Source organism: Vulpes vulpes, chromosome 8, assembly GCF_048418805.1.
Source record: "Vulpes vulpes isolate BD-2025 chromosome 8, VulVul3, whole genome shotgun sequence".
Taxonomy (NCBI): Eukaryota; Metazoa; Chordata; class Mammalia; order Carnivora; family Canidae; genus Vulpes; species Vulpes vulpes.
In genome coordinates, this window is record NC_132787.1 from 104,930,329 (window position 1) to 104,948,466 (window position 18,138).

General features: G+C 39.6%; 1 protein-coding gene across 2 annotated transcripts in view; it reads right to left on the reverse strand.

Annotated features, from left to right (window-relative positions):
* The window catches only part of GRHL1 (grainyhead like transcription factor 1), a 52,363-nt gene that overhangs the window by 14,473 nt on the left and 19,752 nt on the right, over positions 1–18,138 (reverse strand). For both annotated transcript variants that reach the window (XM_072767729.1, XM_072767730.1), the window contains exon 9: positions 4,133–4,291. In XM_072767729.1, coding sequence (XP_072623830.1) covers positions 4,133–4,291 — 159 coding nt within the window. The remainder of the gene's footprint in view (positions 1–4,132; positions 4,292–18,138) is intronic.

Sequence of the window (18,138 nt, forward strand, 5' to 3'; positions counted from 1 at the left end):
GCACTCAGTGGGGAGTCTGCCTGAGATTCTCTCTCCCGCTGTCTCTGCTCCTCCCCTAGTCATGCTCTTTTTCAATAAATTAATACATAAATAAAATCTTACCCTCCCCCCAAAAGTAAGCCTGACAACAGCAGAGTTATGTCTTTCAAACATTGAAGGAAAAAGTAGTCAGCCAGAATTTTATACCCAGCAAAAAGATCTTTCAAAATCAGAGGTGAAATGCTTTTCAGACATACAAAAGCTAAAAGAATTCATCAGCAGTAGACCCTGCAAGAAATGTGAAAGGACGTCCTGTGAGATTACAGAGAGCCATTTATTCACACTTTTCTGCTCTCTCTCTCTCTCTCTCAACAACTAAAAGAGGCTGATCTTGCTCCATCACCTCACCTTTTTAGGCAGTGACCTAAAAAGTTAATCTATGACATCCATTCCTGATTATAGCCACAGTGAATATTACTCAGATGGAGAAAGCTATCTGCAGGAAATAAAGGTCAGTGACTTTTTTCTGTATAAGAATGAACCCTAGATATACAGATATATATAAGCCCACAGAAAGAAAAGTCACCAAATTTCCATTGGTTAGAGATCCAATTCTTGTTCCCGTTTTCTCTGAAAAAGTGTTAAATTGCTGCTGCTTCTGCATTAAGACAAAGTTCCATTTATTAAACCAGTCGACCGATTCATAATAAAGTACTGGTAAAACCTTCTTAAAAAACAAACAAACAAAAAAAAAAACCTTCTCTTAGGAGAGAAAAACAACGTAAATACCTCTGAAGGATACCAAAAGATGTCTTATTTCTAGTTTCTTATTGTGGATGTGGACCAGATTCCTAAGATATGAGAGTTTTAAGAGCAAACACAGAAAAATGAATTGACAGACACCAAATAACAGGTAAGTCAAATCTCAGAAAGGAGAGCATCAAGGAGGCAGCACCAGACAACCCAGAACACCAAAAGCAATCACAGTCATAAGGGACGACAGAAGTTAAAACAAGATGTACAAGGGCAGCCCGGGTGGCTCAGTGGTTTAGCGCTCCCTTCAGCCCAGGGTGTGATCCTGGAAACCCAGGATCAAGTCCCACATCAGGCTCCCTGCATGGAGCCTGCTTCTCCCTCTGCCTGTGTCTCTGCCTGCCTCTCTCTCTCTCTGTCTCTCATGAATAAATAAAATCTTAAAAACAAAAACAAAAACAAGATATACGAGAATCAAGAGTGGGTGTGAGGTTACAGAGGAGTTTCGTGTGGTTCAAAGAGTCAAGGACTTTGAAAATTAATTATACACAGCAATATATAATATTTTCCTCCCATGCAGAGTTTTATATCAACCCATAACAGCTCTGAGATTAAAACCCAAGGATGGGATCCCTGGGTGGCGCAGCGGTTTGGCGCCTGCCTTTGGTCCAGGGCGCGATCCTGGAGACCCGGGATCGAATCCCACGTCGGGCTCCCGGTTCATGGAGCCTGCTTCTCCCTCTGCCTGTGTCTCTGCCTCTCTCTCTCTCTCTGTGACTATCATAAATAAATAAAAATTAAAAAAAATAAATAAATAAAACCCAAGGATGAAAACAGGATGTAAGTTTACCTCCCATGTCCCCTAATCACCTGTGATTATATGACACACCACTGCTGTGTGCCATAAGGGCTGCAAAAGGGACCAACAATTGTCATCCCTGAGATGATCTCTGCTCCAGCAAAAAAGGAATAAAAATGGGTCAGCAATATTTTTAGGGGCCTTAAAAAGAAAGCCATACCTTTGGAGGCTGAGGGTATGTGGGCATCTAGATAAGCCACACAAAGCACTCTTAGGTGAAGATGCCTGGTTTCTAACCACAGTGTTGTATGATTTCCTTTTTACAACAGTACAGAGCTCACATACATCATGAGAAAATAATGACTGGCCTGCATAGTGGACATCGTATGTGCGACCTTGGATAACACGCTCCTACGACATGGGATCTAAATGAACAGGTGAGGAGGCAAGCAGCAACTCCAGAAGATGAAGTCAGGTGTCATCCCAAACCACACTCAGTTTTGCAACTCTGAAGAAAAGGCTTTCTGCTTCACCAGTATACATTAGCACACATTCACACAACAAAAAACTGGTTTGTAAATTTTGTACAACCACTGATTAATAACTTTGTAAAATTCATGAAACTTTCCCTCTGCTTCATTTTCTATATCAGCAACCAATACAGGAGCTTCCCTCAAAAAGTCTCTCATTAAAACCAAATTTTATTTAAGATCATGTATTGATACTGTTCCTGCTCTGCAAAACTGCTTATACAGCTTTTGCCATCGGATATAGAAAACTCCAGTTCGTGCTGATTCATGCTGACATCATTTAATACAGCCAATATTCTAAGTGTTCGATCCATGGACTGGAATCAGTCCACAAACTGTTACAGTCCAGAAAGACATATTAGAAAGAGAGTAGGCACTTGGGAAATAAAGAGAATAACTATGTCTGTTGAATCAAAAAATTAAAAATTGGGGCTTATAGTTTGTATCTCTTCTTCTGGCTCGAAAAAGGAATGTGGTGTGAAGGAAAGAAATCTGAGAGTGAGGAATCCCTGCTCCCCATTTGATGTGACTCGTCACTTGTCAAATGCAGTGTATGTGGAGAGTGCTGTGCTGGGTAGACGAACAGCCCCTGAAGCTATCCACACCCAAATCCTCAAAACCTGTGAATATGTGAGCTCACACAGCAAAGGAGACATAAGGGGGCTAATCAGCTGGCATTCCAAGAGGGCAAGTGTCCAAGATCATCTGTGTCAGCCAAGGATAATGGCAGGGGTCCTTAAAAGGAAAAGAGCCAGATGAGGAGATGTGGCAATGGGAGCAGTGCCAGAGGGATGTAATGTAAGGCTCCTGGCTCTGAAGGTGGAAGGGGCCACAAGCCAAGGAATGTGAATGCCTCTAGAAAGTACAAAAGCAGAGAAACTGATTCTCCTCCAGAGACTCCAAAAAGAGATGTGGCCTCTAAAAGCTGGATTTTAGTCCAGCAAGATCTCAGACTTCTGACCTCTAAAACCATTCAATAATAAAAGTGTGTTGTTTGAGCCACTAAGTTTGTGGTAATCTGGAAACTGCAACAACAGAAAACGAATACAGCCTAGCACATTACCAGGCACACGGTACTCAATAAATGTTACTAAATCTGGGTGTATCAGAAGGCTTTTTGAACTCAGAAGGTCTCAGGCTGCTCCACTGAGGCCACATACTATGTTCTGGTCCCCAGTGTGAAAATCAGGACAGCAGACCTCTGATAGCACATACACTTCCAGTTTTCTAGTACCTTCTAGAAATCTTAACAACAGAGAGGGCTGTTTTTTAAACAGGATAAAAAGAGGGGACTGGCCAAAAATATGGTCCAATATTTCCTAAGTAGGAAAAGTTAAAGTCGCCTCAGTCTTATTTCATTGGAGCACTTGTTTCTCTGAGGCTGCTACTGAGTTCTTGAGAAGAATACAGTCTCCAATCTTCGAGACACAGAGGGCCTACTAGCTGCTGTCTGCAGTTCATTCCAGCTGGGCCCCTGGCTCTGCACCTGGCAAAGTAACCAATTCTTCTCCATATAAAAGAGATGACATTGAATTCGTTTAGGCTTATACTTTCTCTTCTTGCCTACCTGCTACTCTAGAGACGAATCTGAATCTCATCTGATTCAGTGAGCTGGCTGACAATTTACCAAAAGCCCAGAGGGAGGTAAGCTAGTTAAAGGACAGCCCTTTACAGTCATCATTCACATGGAGCCCTCAGACACAAAGCTCCAGAGCTACTGCAACCCCTGCCTACAAGTCTCAGTAAGCAGAGGGGCCACCCAGGACTGAGCATAGCCCCACTCGTATTCCATGTGCGCCACCCGGATTCTATCAGACATGCCCAACAGAATGGATTCATTGGCCCTTCAAATTTTTCAGTTAAAACAAGATTTTTTTTTCCTCCCCTGTATAACGTGTCTATGCATGGCTAAAACAATAATTTCTAACTTTAAATAAGCTATTTCATATTTTATCAGCAATACGTTTATATCAAACTTAAATATGAAAAAGACTCTTGGTCACTCTCCATGAGGAAGAGTATATCTCACATGCTTTATTCTTACTGTCCCTACCCAATCTGACAAGCTTACCTTATCACAGAAGACTTTTATCTGGCAGTATGCCCGATGCACAGGCTTATTGCTACGGTTGTTATAACTATAGGTATCAATTTGAATATTAAGAGGCAACCCCTTCACGCCTTTCTGAGAAGAGAAATCTGTGCTTAAGCAGTTCACAGAGATGAAAACCTGAAAAGGAAAAAAAAGGTATTATAAACAATAGGCAGCAACAGTCAACCTTAGCACAGCTTGTAAAAATACCAACATCCCCAAAATTACTCAAATATGTTCTAAATAAGAGCTCAGCTGCTCACTCAAAAACAACAACAACAACAACTTTTTTTTTTTAAATGAAGGGCTTATTTTAAAACTACTTCTGGTCATAGGAATGGCAGACTTTATTTAAAAGTAAAAAAATAGCAGCTTTGAACCCGTTGATTTTCCCTTCTGGAATATTTATTTAGCATCAGACTATGGAAGAGCCCAGTTGTCTTTCTTGATGTCATTTTTACCAATGTTACCAATAGCACAGAGATACAGAGATGTTTTATAGCTTAGTACAAACTCTGGGAACCTGCCTCCATTTATGTCTACACTACCTCTAAGGATAACTGTAGCAACCGAAGCATGCCCCAGTATTCTGGAATTTATGAACTCAGTGAGTCACATTATTAAAAGTGGCATGTTATTAAAGAGGCATTACTTACATTATTAAAGTAAGTGGTTAGGAGAAACCCAAGTGAATCTTTGTACAGCAAAAAAAAAAAAAAACATGCTCCATTTCCCTCTTTCTTTTTAATTGAATTTCGATTTGCCAACATGTAACACCCAGTGCTCATCCCATCAAGTGCTCCCCTCAGTGCCTGTCACCCAGTTACCCCATCCCCCCGCCAGCCTCCCCGTCCACAACCCTTTGTTAGTTTCCCAGAGTTAGGAGTCTCTCATGTTTTGTCACCCCATTTCCCTCTTTTTTTGTGATTATGGATTTTAACCTCGCCACACAAGGTCACAATCAATGTACAAGAGCTCCCTTTCAACCATTGAGCTTTGTAATTTATTTCTGATGCGTGAGCACCACACAGTGGGGACTATTGGAATTACAGTTGTAAAAATCAGTGCCTTCCATAGACCAGTCAAGACCCTCCCGCTGGATTCCTTCGGGTCCAATGGCCAACAACCCCTAAGCCCCAACAACCGAGAACAGATCTACCACAAGCAGTGTGGGGTGCCACTGGCTGAACCAAGACCCAGACACAGGGAGAAGTTTAAGCCAGAAAAGCTGGGGTAGGGGAGCTTCTAAGAATGTAGGTAAAGAGAAGGGGGTGGACAGGTAAGAAAACTGTAACCATAACGACAAAAAACGCTCTCTAGAAGGTTTGCAAATGCTGAAACAGGGGTTTTATTCTTGCTCTAGTCTATATGCTATTTCCAAGAAGGAAAAGACCCAAACACCCTACAATGACTGAGAACTCGTCCACATGAACAGACTGAAAAGTCATCCCTTACCCTGTCCCTGCATTAGCTCTCCACTCAGGCCAGTCTAATCATGGCCCCTAAGAACACATTTTACTGCTCACTCCTGCCTCTTGTCTTTATCCTTGTCCTTCTCCCTCCTCCTGTGTCCCTCCTGTCCCAGTCCAAGTCACCCCGCATGTCCTCTCTGCGTCCCCACATCTGCAGAGGTCCAGCTCTGGAGCCATCTCCACAGAGAGTTTCCATTCACCCCAACCTGTGTTGTAGAGGCCACAGCAGTGCATACTTAGGGTTCCATATCGGCACTGGGCACCTGCTTTATACACATGATCTCATTTCACAACCTTGAGAGACAGTGTTAATCCTTTTATGGGTGAAGCCCATAAAAAAAGATTAAAAAAAAAAAACTGTTGCCAAGGTAGAAGGCAAAGGGCTGGAATTCATATCCACAACTTCCCCCCCTTTATGCCCTGCAATCTGTCTTTCCCAAATCAATTTTTTACCCTAATCACTTTTTTTCACTACGGGAATGGTTTGCCATTTTTACATGTTTTATGTTTTATTTACCTGACTAGACTGCAAATATTGTAAGGCTAGGTCCATATTCTTCATGTGGCAGCTTTCTCAACACTTTTAGCACAGTGCTGGGTCTAGGGCTACCTTTTCTAGCCCACTATGATTTTTCTTTCCAGTTAACCCATTTTCAGGAAATAAACAAAATGCTTTCATTTTTAAAAATACCTAAACCTAATATACAGGCAAAAAGTGGCATGTATACATTTCAAATCCATTACAGAAACTTTGTGCTTTGACTTTAAACCTTTTCCTATACTGTTGACCCTAGAACAATGCAAGGGTTAGGAGTACCAACTGCTTGCCCCCCACCAAGAGCCAAAAATCCACATATAACTTTTGACTCCTCTGAAACTTAACTAGTGGCCTACTGTTGACCAGAAGCCTTCCCAATAACATTGCCGATTAACACATGTTCTGTAAGTTATACATATTCTAAACTCTATTTTTACAATACCTTTTTCTTAACTTTCTCAGTTATCTCTAGGCTACACACTTCATCTACAACTTTTTTCAAAGTGTTACAAATCTCAAAAAAATTTTCCATTTATTGGAAAAGACCAACATATAAGTGGGCCTCTGCAGTACTGTTCAATGGTGAACAGTATGCTGTTAAGAAACACTTCATATACAACTTACAAATCTGGGTTAAGGAGGTAGGTTATGAAACAGACAAAAGATAAACAGGCACAAGACAAAAAGAAAGGCCGACACACAGTAGTCCATGCAAACTAAGCATATCAAGTAACCAAATCATCATATTTTTCATTTTACAACCAAATGAGAAAGCTAAATTTTTCTCTATCATTCAAGGTCACATGCCTCAATTTATGACTCAAAAACAGCAGCCTGGGAAAGTTACACTTAACCCTCAACAATTCCAGGAAGTCTCTGACCCAAAGTGATATTCCATTTACAAGAGGATTTCATGGTAATCCAACCTAAAACCTAACCTCCCCTTGCTTCCCAGTGTCGAGTTTCTATTCAAAGCAAAAATAAGCAGGAACCAAATCCTAGGATCAGTATAAACATGGAGTCTTCGGAGAGATGTTACCCTATTACCCAGGATTATTTACAATCGGTTTCTTAAACATGTTCTTCTCCTATTTTTAAAATCAATTCTTTCCAATCTTGGCACTGTTTCTAAATGCAACAAAGAAAGTTTACAGCATTTCTAACTCAACGTTAAAAAACACCACCTTGTCTAGATAAATACATAAACACACCAATAAAGTGAACAAGATGTGCGATATAAACATGCCAGCCCAGGGACATGAAGTACACAGAGGACAGTGGCCGAAGACCTGCAGGAGAGAAATGAAGGCAGTGCTCATGAAGCCTCTTGTAGCAGGCTCCACAGCAAGAACAAACAGGACAGTCATGGGTACGTACTGCTACCAGTGAAGGGGACATATTTGCTAGTTTAAGCTTCAACCAAAAACTAGCAAGGGTCCAAGATGGCTTATGTATCATGCATCAGTGGTCAACAGGAAAGGCTTTGGTCTGAAAACGGAAGCATCAGAGTTTTAGCTCCATCACTAATGAGCTCTGACCATGGAAAAGGTCCTTACCTGTTAAATGCAGGTTGAATTAGATGGGGTCTAGATCACTTCTAACTCTTGAGTCCTATTATTACATTTATATTAAAAGATTATGAATCCTTTATCCCTAACTCTGTATTTATTAGTGACAATAATTTTGTATAATACATTTATCAATTTTTTTTACAAATCATATTATTTTAAAAGAACCATGTAAAGTTTCCATTTCCAGTAACAACACGAACTACTCATATAGAATTAAGAATCTTATAAAGCAGAGATTCATAAAGCATGGCGCCAGGAGCATCAGCACTGCCTGGGAACCTGGTTGCTTCATACCCCTGACTCAATGAGAATTACCCAAAGAACATCAGCCCTTACTAGAGACAGTAAAGCCACATCTAGAGGTTCTGCTCTCATTGGCCTGGGTGGGTTCCAGACACAAGGCCTTCTTGGGTGCTCCCTAGGCAATTCCAATGACCAGTCAGGATAAAAGCCACTGCTGTCAGGTGATTAATCTTATTAATCTTCTATATACTTGTACTTTGATCCACCAAACATCTCCTTTAGCTCCCAAACTTTGAAGTGATTAAAATGAGCTCTCACAGTTTCCTTTCTTTAAAGAATTCAGATATTCTTACATGTATTTATAGGTATCCTATCAAGTTTTTTCATTTAAAGAATGTTAAGAGGTACAGCCCTATCAAATAAGAATATTCATTTAACCAAAGGAAAGATAAAGACTGAAGGGTCTGTTCAACCTTACTATTCAGTAACACGATGCAAATTTTCCCCAAGAATTCATACTTCATAAGATAGTGACCAGAAAATTTAAAAACCACCTAATAAAAATCTACCAATCTATGCTTCTGTTTATTCCTCACAGGACATTTAATTTTCTCAGGGGGTGAACCGTGTGTTTGGGTGACCTACGGTGTCATCCCACCAAGCTGCAAACCCCTGGAGACAGAATGCTCCTTCAATCCTGTTTGTTCTGGTGCCTGGCGCACAGCACATGCTTAACATGTATGTTTTTGACCAAAGATGGAAAATGCAGAGGGAGTAGTGAATAAATATGGCTGAGAGGAAGTATAATGCAAACATATATACGATGCAGCTATCATTTATTTACCTAAACCAGGAGACGGCTGACTTTTTCTATAAAAGGACCCAATGGCGTTTCAGCCTTCATGGATGATGATGTGCAACACAATAAACCCCACGGTAACAGTGCAAAAGTAGCCACAGACAATAAGCAGACAAGTGATGCGGTGGTATTTCAATAAAACCTAACTTACATAAACAGCAGCTGGCTGGCCAAGAGTTTGCAGAGTGCAGTTTGCTGAGCCCTGATCTAAACAAACCCTTCCCTAAGGTGCTCAAACAATAATTTACCCTTACATCATCGCACTGTAAGTTAACAGCAACGAAGTATCATTTCCCTTTCTGTCATTCAATATTTCCACTAGCACACAAGTGACTTCCTAAGAAGGACCTCTCGCTGTCACTCACACATGGAGCCGTATTCTTTATTCATACCCACACTCACAGAGGGGACCGGCGTAGTTTTAAGGGAGAAGCTGTTTCCGGGAATCTTATTGAGGAAGGTGACAGATCTTTCATCCGTAGCACCCAAATACGTGAGAGGACAAGTGTAGAAACATGAGGCAGAGCTCCCCTCTAGGTCCTGGCGCAGCCACAAGACAGGCAAGGTCTGTTCCTCACAGTGTGAACACTTGGGGTCGGTTCTACCCAATGGGCAACCCCCCAAAAAAGCAGAACAGGCTGAGTCACCCAAATCTGGATAACACAAAAGTTCAGGTCACAGTCACTCTGCAGAGAAAAATACTTTCTGTGACACAGTTACAGAAAAACTGCATCTCTCCTCTGAGGGTAGGAAAGAGGTAAAAACTAAGATAATTATTACAGACCTTCAACTCCTCTATAAAAACACATGCAGTGATGACCTTTTCTCTGCTTTCATGCTTCCTTGCCACTGATTTTGAGGAAACGTTTGCTTTTATTCAAACAAACGAAACATAAATCTTACAAGATGAGCATCTAATGTTCCAACCAAAATTATTAGAAGAAAAAAAAACTAACCACAAAAAAAAAAAAAAAAAAAAAACCCACAAAACTGCTCAACAGGTCAAAGATGCTCTGCAAGATTCCTTTTCAAATGTCCAGCCCAGTTTTCTAACGTAGTTCCTCATTCTTGGCTGAGAATTCACACACTTAAAACTTTTCAAAAGATTTAATTTTGTTTTCAAACCTCAGTTTAAAAAGTGAGGAAAACAACAAAAATAAAGATTTATATTATCAAAGGATTAACTTGTATAGATTTTTTTTTATTCCAAATGCTTACAAGCACAGAACCAACAAGAAATTGGATCTTGAACTAATTTATGATGATTCTTCCAGGAAGCATACGGCAGCCGTGCACTATTGTTCACACAGCTGGCTGGTCTCTCTACTGCTACTCCTCAAAGGGGAAAAAGGGAGTGGGCGAAAGACACCAGGAAACAGTAAACTCAAAACACAGGCTGCCACCAGAAGTTCATTTTCCCAGCCAGTGAAGGGAATGCAACTGAGGACACATTTTACAGACCCAACTCACTCTTTTTGGGCAAACCAAGGCACAATTCTGGTAAAATATGGTAAGATATGCTAAAATATGAAAAAGAGTAGTCAGATATATGAGCTTTAACAGGTGAATTTCATTTGTGGGGAGAAATTATAGAAATATTTTTCACCCACCTAATTCACAGGTGTTAACAAAGCATTTAAAATTTATCAGTCAAAAGTTACAAAAATTTTAAGTAGTTGAGTCAGAAGCTAAAGAGTGAAATTGGCTGACTTAAGTACGCTAATTAGGATATTTTCATCAACAAAAAGGCTGTTCCTTTAAAAAAAATCTACTATAACCATAATACTCGTTCTATATTATTATTTACATATAAGAATCTGACATCCAAATAATATAGTCTTAATTTTTTTTCCCCACTGAGAGATTTGAGTAGAATTTTGCATGTTTTTATAACACTGCTGCTATAATGATGAAGATAATTTTCTTTTACTTTCATAATTTGGTTTATTCAGTGAGTAGAATAAAAAATTTCAAAATGTGAACCTTCAGATTTGCTAAGAATATGAGCCACCCTCATAACAGCTTGGACAAAGTTTTCTTCTTAAGAGATCTGATTTTTAAACTAAAACAGTAACAAAATGTGAGGCCCATCAGAGTATGTGAGAGGTCACAGGAACTCATCTGCGTAACATCACCCTGACAGCCGGGAAAATGAAAGAGCCCAGAAAAATCATGAACACTTTTGGTGGTCCTCCTCCCTCTGAAGGAATTCAAATTATCCAGAATCTAGCTCCAAACTCCCATTCCAGTTTCACCCATCCTTGACAGGAATTTCTACACTTTGGAGATCTGGATTTTCTCTATCCCTCAACTTTAAAATAACTTTTATTCCATTCTCTACTGATGTGGCTCATTGAAAAAGACCCAGCATCAGTTGATAGAACTGCTGTGAGAAGCATCCCCTAATGACCCAAATAGAGTTATAGCCTCATTTTACTACTACTTAGCAAGTAGTAAGTAGCCCCCACTCCTCCCCTGCATCCAAGACTCTGCATTTCAATTAGAGTAAAGAGCCCATCTCTCTATACCCCCATCAATCACCTAGGTCAGGAAAAGGAATCAACAAGTGCCCTGAACATGCCACTTCTACTCTTCTGTCACTCTGCACACTCTAAGTGCTCTAAGTCCTTCCATGGCAGAGACTGTTACCCATTTTTAAAGTGCTTTCCAGTGTTTAGTAAGTACATTTTTTTTTGTATTTCTCCCAATGTCTATTACAAAATGGTCCTGAATTAAATGTCAATAATGAGAGAAAAATCATGGGAATGCAAAAAGTCACATATTACCTCCAAATCTTAACCTTCAAATCCTCACAAAATTTTATTTTATTTTTTAATAATTTTTTTTAATTTTTATTTATTTATGATAGTCACACAGAGAGAGAGAGAGAGAGAGAGAGAGAGAGAGGCAGAGACACAGGCAGAGGGAGAAGCAGGCTCCATGCACCGGGAGCCTGACGTGGGATTCGATCCCAGGTCTCCAGGATCGCGCCCTGGGCCAAAGGCAGGCGCCAAACCGCTGCGCCACCCAGGGATCCCACAAAATTTTAAATATACACAACAGTGCCCCCTACAAAACAAAAACACTTGACAAAAAAAGAGCTAATATCAATTTGCACAAATTAACCCTTCTTTCTCCCAACCTCTAGTAAAGAGCCCTCTGAACAATAAAATGGCTACAAATCAGATAATGAAATGAAAAGAGACTGCTTCGACATTAGGCAATTGTCAACTATAGTATCACTGTGAATCTTTTATTCATACTAAAACACTTCCTATAGCTCACCACTGTCTACATAACAGGGACTAAATTCCTCAGCATTCAAGATGCCATATATGTGACACCAATCTACCTTTCTAGCCATGTTTCCTACTACCCTACTATACTACTTCTCAAGTGTGAACATATATATTATTTATTTAAAGATTTTATTTATTTGAGAGAGAGAGTGTGTGTGTGTGTGTGTTCAAGAGATTACACGAGAAGAGGGAGGAGTAGAGGGAGAGGGAGAAGCAGGGTCCTACTGAGCAGGGAGCCAGACACCTGGGCTTAATCCCAGGACAACGGGATTCTTTTTTTTTTTTTTTTGACAACAGGATTCTGACCTGAGCCAAAGGCAGATGCTTAACAGACTGAGCTACCCAGGTGCCCCTATGTATCCTTTTTAAAAGAGAAAAAACGGGGGCGCCTGGGTGGCTCAGTCAGTTAACATCCAACTCTTGATTTCTGCCTCTGTACTCAGCATTGAATCTGCTTGAGACTCTCCCTCTCCCCCTGCCCCTCATCCATACTCTAAAGAAAGAAAGAGATAACACCCGGCCATCCCCTCACTACTGCTCACCTCTGACCTCAGTCAAGGTCCAGCAGTCTCAGTTCTGCACACCTACCTGGCAAGACTACTGGCCCATTCTGGGCTATGAACGCTTGGCTATCTTTTTATAAACAGTGTCATCTCACTTCTCTGATCCTTTTTTTTTTTTAAAAATGTTTTACTTTCTCTCTATTGAGACAGAGCACAAGCACAGGGGAGGGACAGAGAGAGAAGCAGACACCCTACTGAAGCTCTATTCCTATATGTTTCCTTCTATCAATATACTTACTACGGTGGCAATCTCTTCCACTAAATTCTGAGTTTTCTGAGACCTGGGCCATGTCTTCCTTATCTTTACATTCCCAAAGCACCCTGGCAGTGCCTGGTCAATACGAACCACGTGTTCACTAAATGAATGACCCCAAATTCCTAAACTGCAGCAAATAAAACAATATGCTGCCATGCCATGATATTTGAGCTATATTTACTGCATTCTTACAGTGCACCTGACTCTCACCCTCAAAACAACCTATGAAATCAGTACTATTGTGACCTCATTTCACAGATGAGGAAACTGAGGCATAGCGCTTACATAACTTATTGCCCAAGTTCACAGATTTTTTTATGTTCACAACTTTCCTCCAAGTGGACCTCAACACCTACATCATCTTGGTAGAGAGCAGAATGTCAAGCAACTTTTTATACATACTAGACATAAAATAAATTATCTGTTGAATGGACAATTAAATAAACATTTCAAGGCTCACTGACCATATACATATCTATAGATAAATAGAGAAAGAGAGAAGGTAAAAGATAAAGCCACATCATAAGCTATGAGGTGATTTCCCATTACATTTATCCACTTTTACACTTGAAAATGTTATCTACAGTGACCATATATTACGGAAATTGCAGGTAGCTGACAATTTTGCATTTGATAAATAAATATGTTATCCCTCACTTGCAGCTTCATGCCATACTAATGGGCGTGGTACTTTCTACAACTTTCTTAGATTCGAGTGCTGTAGAAGACCAGTCCCAGCTCTTGTTTTTACTTGACACAATATCTAGGCCTCTATATGTCAAAGCACCTCTGTAGACTAAGCTATTCCAGTTGCCTCTTTTCCACTTAAATTCATAACAGGTAATCTGTGAGGAGGGGGAAATAAGGAAAAAAGGAAAAAAAGATCCAATCAAATGGACTTTGCAAAAATATTCAGGTCCAATCTTTTAAAAAATCACATCAAGAGCATTCTCTGCCATAAGCCTTCTCTGATTCCTTCAGTTGAAAGTACTTTTTTTCCTTAGACATCGTCAACATTTTTTTTTTAACCTCACTTATGACCTGTATCATTACAGAGAGAGTATGATCTCTTCTGAGGACAGGCTTTATGCTTGAATCATTTATTTATGCCCTCACAGTTCTTGCACAGAGAAGTACAATAAATGCTGAATGAAAGAATGAATGAATGTATAGTTAATAAAGTACAACCCTTTACTTGACTTTTTTTTTTTTTTTAATTTTATTTATTTATGATAGTCATACAGAGAGAAAGAGAGAGAGGCAGAGACACAGGCAGAGGGAGAAGCAGGCTCCATGCGCCGGGAGCCTGATGTGGGATTCGATCCCGGGTCTCCAGGATCGCGCCCTGGGCCAAAGGCAGGCGCCAAACCGCTGCGCCATCCAGGGATCCCTTTTTTTTTTTTTTTTTTTTTTAATTTTATTTATTTACTTTACTTGACTTCTTAAGCTAGTTCTTCTACATAGTAGCAACAGATTAATTACTTTGTTAGAATTTCCTGGAAGGATATTAATTTAGAAATAAATTAAATTGGTCAATAATGACTGAAATAAAACAATCCTTCAAGAAAGAATGGTGTTTTGCTCCTGCCAACCAGATTATACTCAGTAGACTTTTGGAAAAGCATAAGCATATGGAGCTGAGAGCATGCCTAATTACCTACGTCAATGTTATATACTGCCATTTGTGTATTACCACGCACAGATAGTTCAAGTGAGTTTCAACTGTCTGGTAAACATAAGCAAGAAAAGATCTGTTAGAAGGAAGAAAAGAAACAAAAAAAGTAGGTTCATTTATCTATGGAAGATGCTTCAAAAAACTGATAACTGAAAAATATTTTATATTCCAAAAATGTACTTCTTTATTTGTTGTATACCCTAAAAACATTTACCTTTAGCATGAGCACCATATGGTTCAGACTCTGGCTACTCCACACCTTCTAACTCAACAGAGATAATGTTCAGTTGTAGCGCTCTGAAGATACAGTGAAAGATATACGGGAAATAGAAGGCAAAGACAAAAAAAAAAAAAAAAAAAGGCAAAGACAAAGCCAGGACCCATGTCTCCTACTCCAAACTCAGGGCTCTTGAAACCACACTGCCACCATAAAGCACAGAGAGCTGAAGAAGCACCTCATGGAAAAATTATGCAGGGAAGCAGAAAAGTAGGGAAAAAATGACCCCCAAATGGCTGTGAGCAGAGGTTGTTTTTTGATCATAAGGTATGAAATTAAAGGTCCCTTTCCTTCAAATCAAAGCGCAATCTATGCCCAATTCCGATTTGGCTTCATATAAGTCAGAAGGTTTAGCTGATGACGTGGGTCCTCAGAGAAAGCTGCAGCCACCTTGGATATAGTCCCAGTTGCCTCTGGGAATCTTTATTATTTTAATCCAATCTGGTATTAAAATTCAGCTTAGTCAAATACAGATATAAAGTTTATAATTCTATTCCTAGGATGTAACTGATCTACTAAATTGTACGTAGACACCCTGGAACAGATTTTAACTGCTTCCCAGATCAGTCAGAAGATCACTCCAAAACATATCTAAAAGAGCTCTTCTTAGTTAGAAAACTCCTAACATTTGAAATTACAATGTGAGGTCAAAAACAAAGTTTATTCACACCTTAAAATCCAATAGCTCTAAAAAAAAAAAAATCCAATAGCACTAATTAATGAGAATAAATCACTATTTTTCTACTGATATGAAGTTATAAATGTCTACTGAAGCCAATGATAGCGGGAACCAGTGTAAGCCAAAGAATAAAGATCCAATTCTTGGCTAAAGTCTAAGTCGACAGGAACATTTATTGAGCATTATATAGCAGATGCTTAATCCTAAACAACATTCCTCCTATCCAACCAAAACCACACAACTAAACTAAACAAACTCTGTTTATTGTAGTTCTGTAAGATCCCTATAGCTCCTCTACCTATTCTGTATGTGCAGGCCTAATTAAGCAAGCCCAAGAAGGTATCAAAGACTGAGTCATAAACTCAGAAGTAGAATCCAGTTCGGCTACTGATAAATTGGATAGTCCTAGAAAAGTCATACTTCCCCACTACTCTGATGATGTGAGGTGATTAAAAAAAAAAAAAAAAAAAAAACCTTCTTACAGAATGATCACAGCCTGAACTAGAAGCTTCCAAATGTGACACCAGGATTTGCGTTGTTTCTCAGACTATCAAATGACCATCTAGAGGTAAGAAAAAGAGTTGAAGGACTGAGGGTAAGGAGGAGAAGGATCTAGGAAGAGCAAGGCACTAACCTAAACTCTTCTCACCTCTACGTGGGATGTTTCCCTGAAGAAAACACAGGCTCTAGTAGTCCTCACCCTTCCTGTGGCCTCAGTTCTGCCTTCCCACGCCGCCCACATGGCAGCTCCAGTTTCTACACAGACTGCAGAGAGCCAGGGGAAAAAAAAAAATCACAAAGACAAAGAGAAAAGGGGGAGAGAGAGAAACAGAAAAGATGATGGGAAGAGACACACGCAGAGACATTCCAGAGGTTCCCGCATACTAACTTCCCTATGTTATATCCTTGAAGCAGGACCTGATGAACTTAAGGATATTTGGCAGATACAGTGATTTGGCACCTGTTGTCCCAAATAAGTAGGATGTTTGTTGTGAAATATGCAGAACTGGATGCAGGTGTGACACAAGACAAACACAGATCACATTCCAGCATCTCTAGGTTCAGAACTGACAGGTAAGCATATGGGTCATAAGGGCTGACTTTGGCAGCAGGCAAGCTAACTTCCAATCAAAATTCCTAATTATAAGATATTTTCCATCTTAAAAAAACTAAAGAAAAAAGTCCTGAAATGAGTAATTAGGGAGTTCACTTATATTTATTAAAGGATTTGGAGTCTTGCATGAAGATCATCAACCATCTGAAAGAAACATGAATCCAAGGCCCCCTACTGCTCAGATAAATGCAGTCACTACTAATAATGTCAGGCCAGAGTCAGAGCTCTCCAATTATCTTACAAGGAGCAAAATTGGTTGAAATGACAGATTTATAAACCACTTTAGATGGAATTTCTAGGAAAGATCTGGAAAGGAGGGTTAAGGTGACAAGTTGTCAAAGGACAAAGTTCTGTAGAGGAGCTCAGTGTTTCTTGACAGTGGCAGGATGGTAAAAGGAGCAAAATTTGACAAAAAAAAAGAAAGAAAGAAAGAAAAGAAAGAAAAGGAAGGAAGGAAGGAAGAAAAGAAAGAAAGAAAGAAAGAAAGAAAGAAAGAAAGAAAGAAAGAAAGAAAGAAGAAAAGAGAAGAGAAGGAAAGAAAGAAAAAGAAAGAAAGGGAAGGAAGGAAGGAAGAAGAAAGAAAAAGAAAAGAAAAGAAAGAAAGAAAAGAAAAGAAAAGAAAAAGAAAGAAAGAAAGAAAGAAAGAAAGAAAGAAAGAAAGAAAGAAAGAAAGAAAGAAAGAAAGAAATATAGGTGACAGCACAAATGGTGGCTAAGCAGACATGATGCCTCAAACCTGTTTCTCAAGATACAGGTTTCACTACCAAACCAAAGCTTTCTTCAGCTGCCAAGTGTCTCCCTTATCCAATCAAAAACATCATGCGCTAGGCTCTTACCCTCAGGCATGTGCTACAATAAATGTGTGCTATTGTTACCTGCGGATTCTGAATTTCCACCAGCATTCAGTGCATTTTATTTTCCATCTGGCTGAACCTCTTGCTTAGATGCTAGAGTATACTAGTGAAATACTTTCAAGCCAGAGTCCAACAAAAAGAAACATAAGAAGTTTCAAAGAGAAACCTTCCTTACAATCAGACCCAGAACAGTTTCTTCAAAGTAAACTTTCTAATTGCTAAAAATTTACTCTGTACCAGCTAATTAAAGGCATTCTCCACAATTTCCAATTAAGAAAAACTTCTTGCCATTTCCAAAACTGATCAAACTAAAACTCTAAAGACTATTCATTTCCTATAAAGGAATGTGACTATGTTTCTGGCACTAAAAAAGTTTATTTTTTACTTTGATAAATATGTACCTTCAAACTGCATGAACGGAAACTCCTGGAGAAAGGTAGGACAATTCAGAAGCCTGCTCAGCTACCACCCTGTGTTCCCCCTCCTCACCCTCCCCACCACCTGGGTTACTTAAGCCAACACAGGGATAATTCCACTCAGTGGAGTCAGACTTGTATCTGCCTAGACATTAAAAGTCTCTTATCC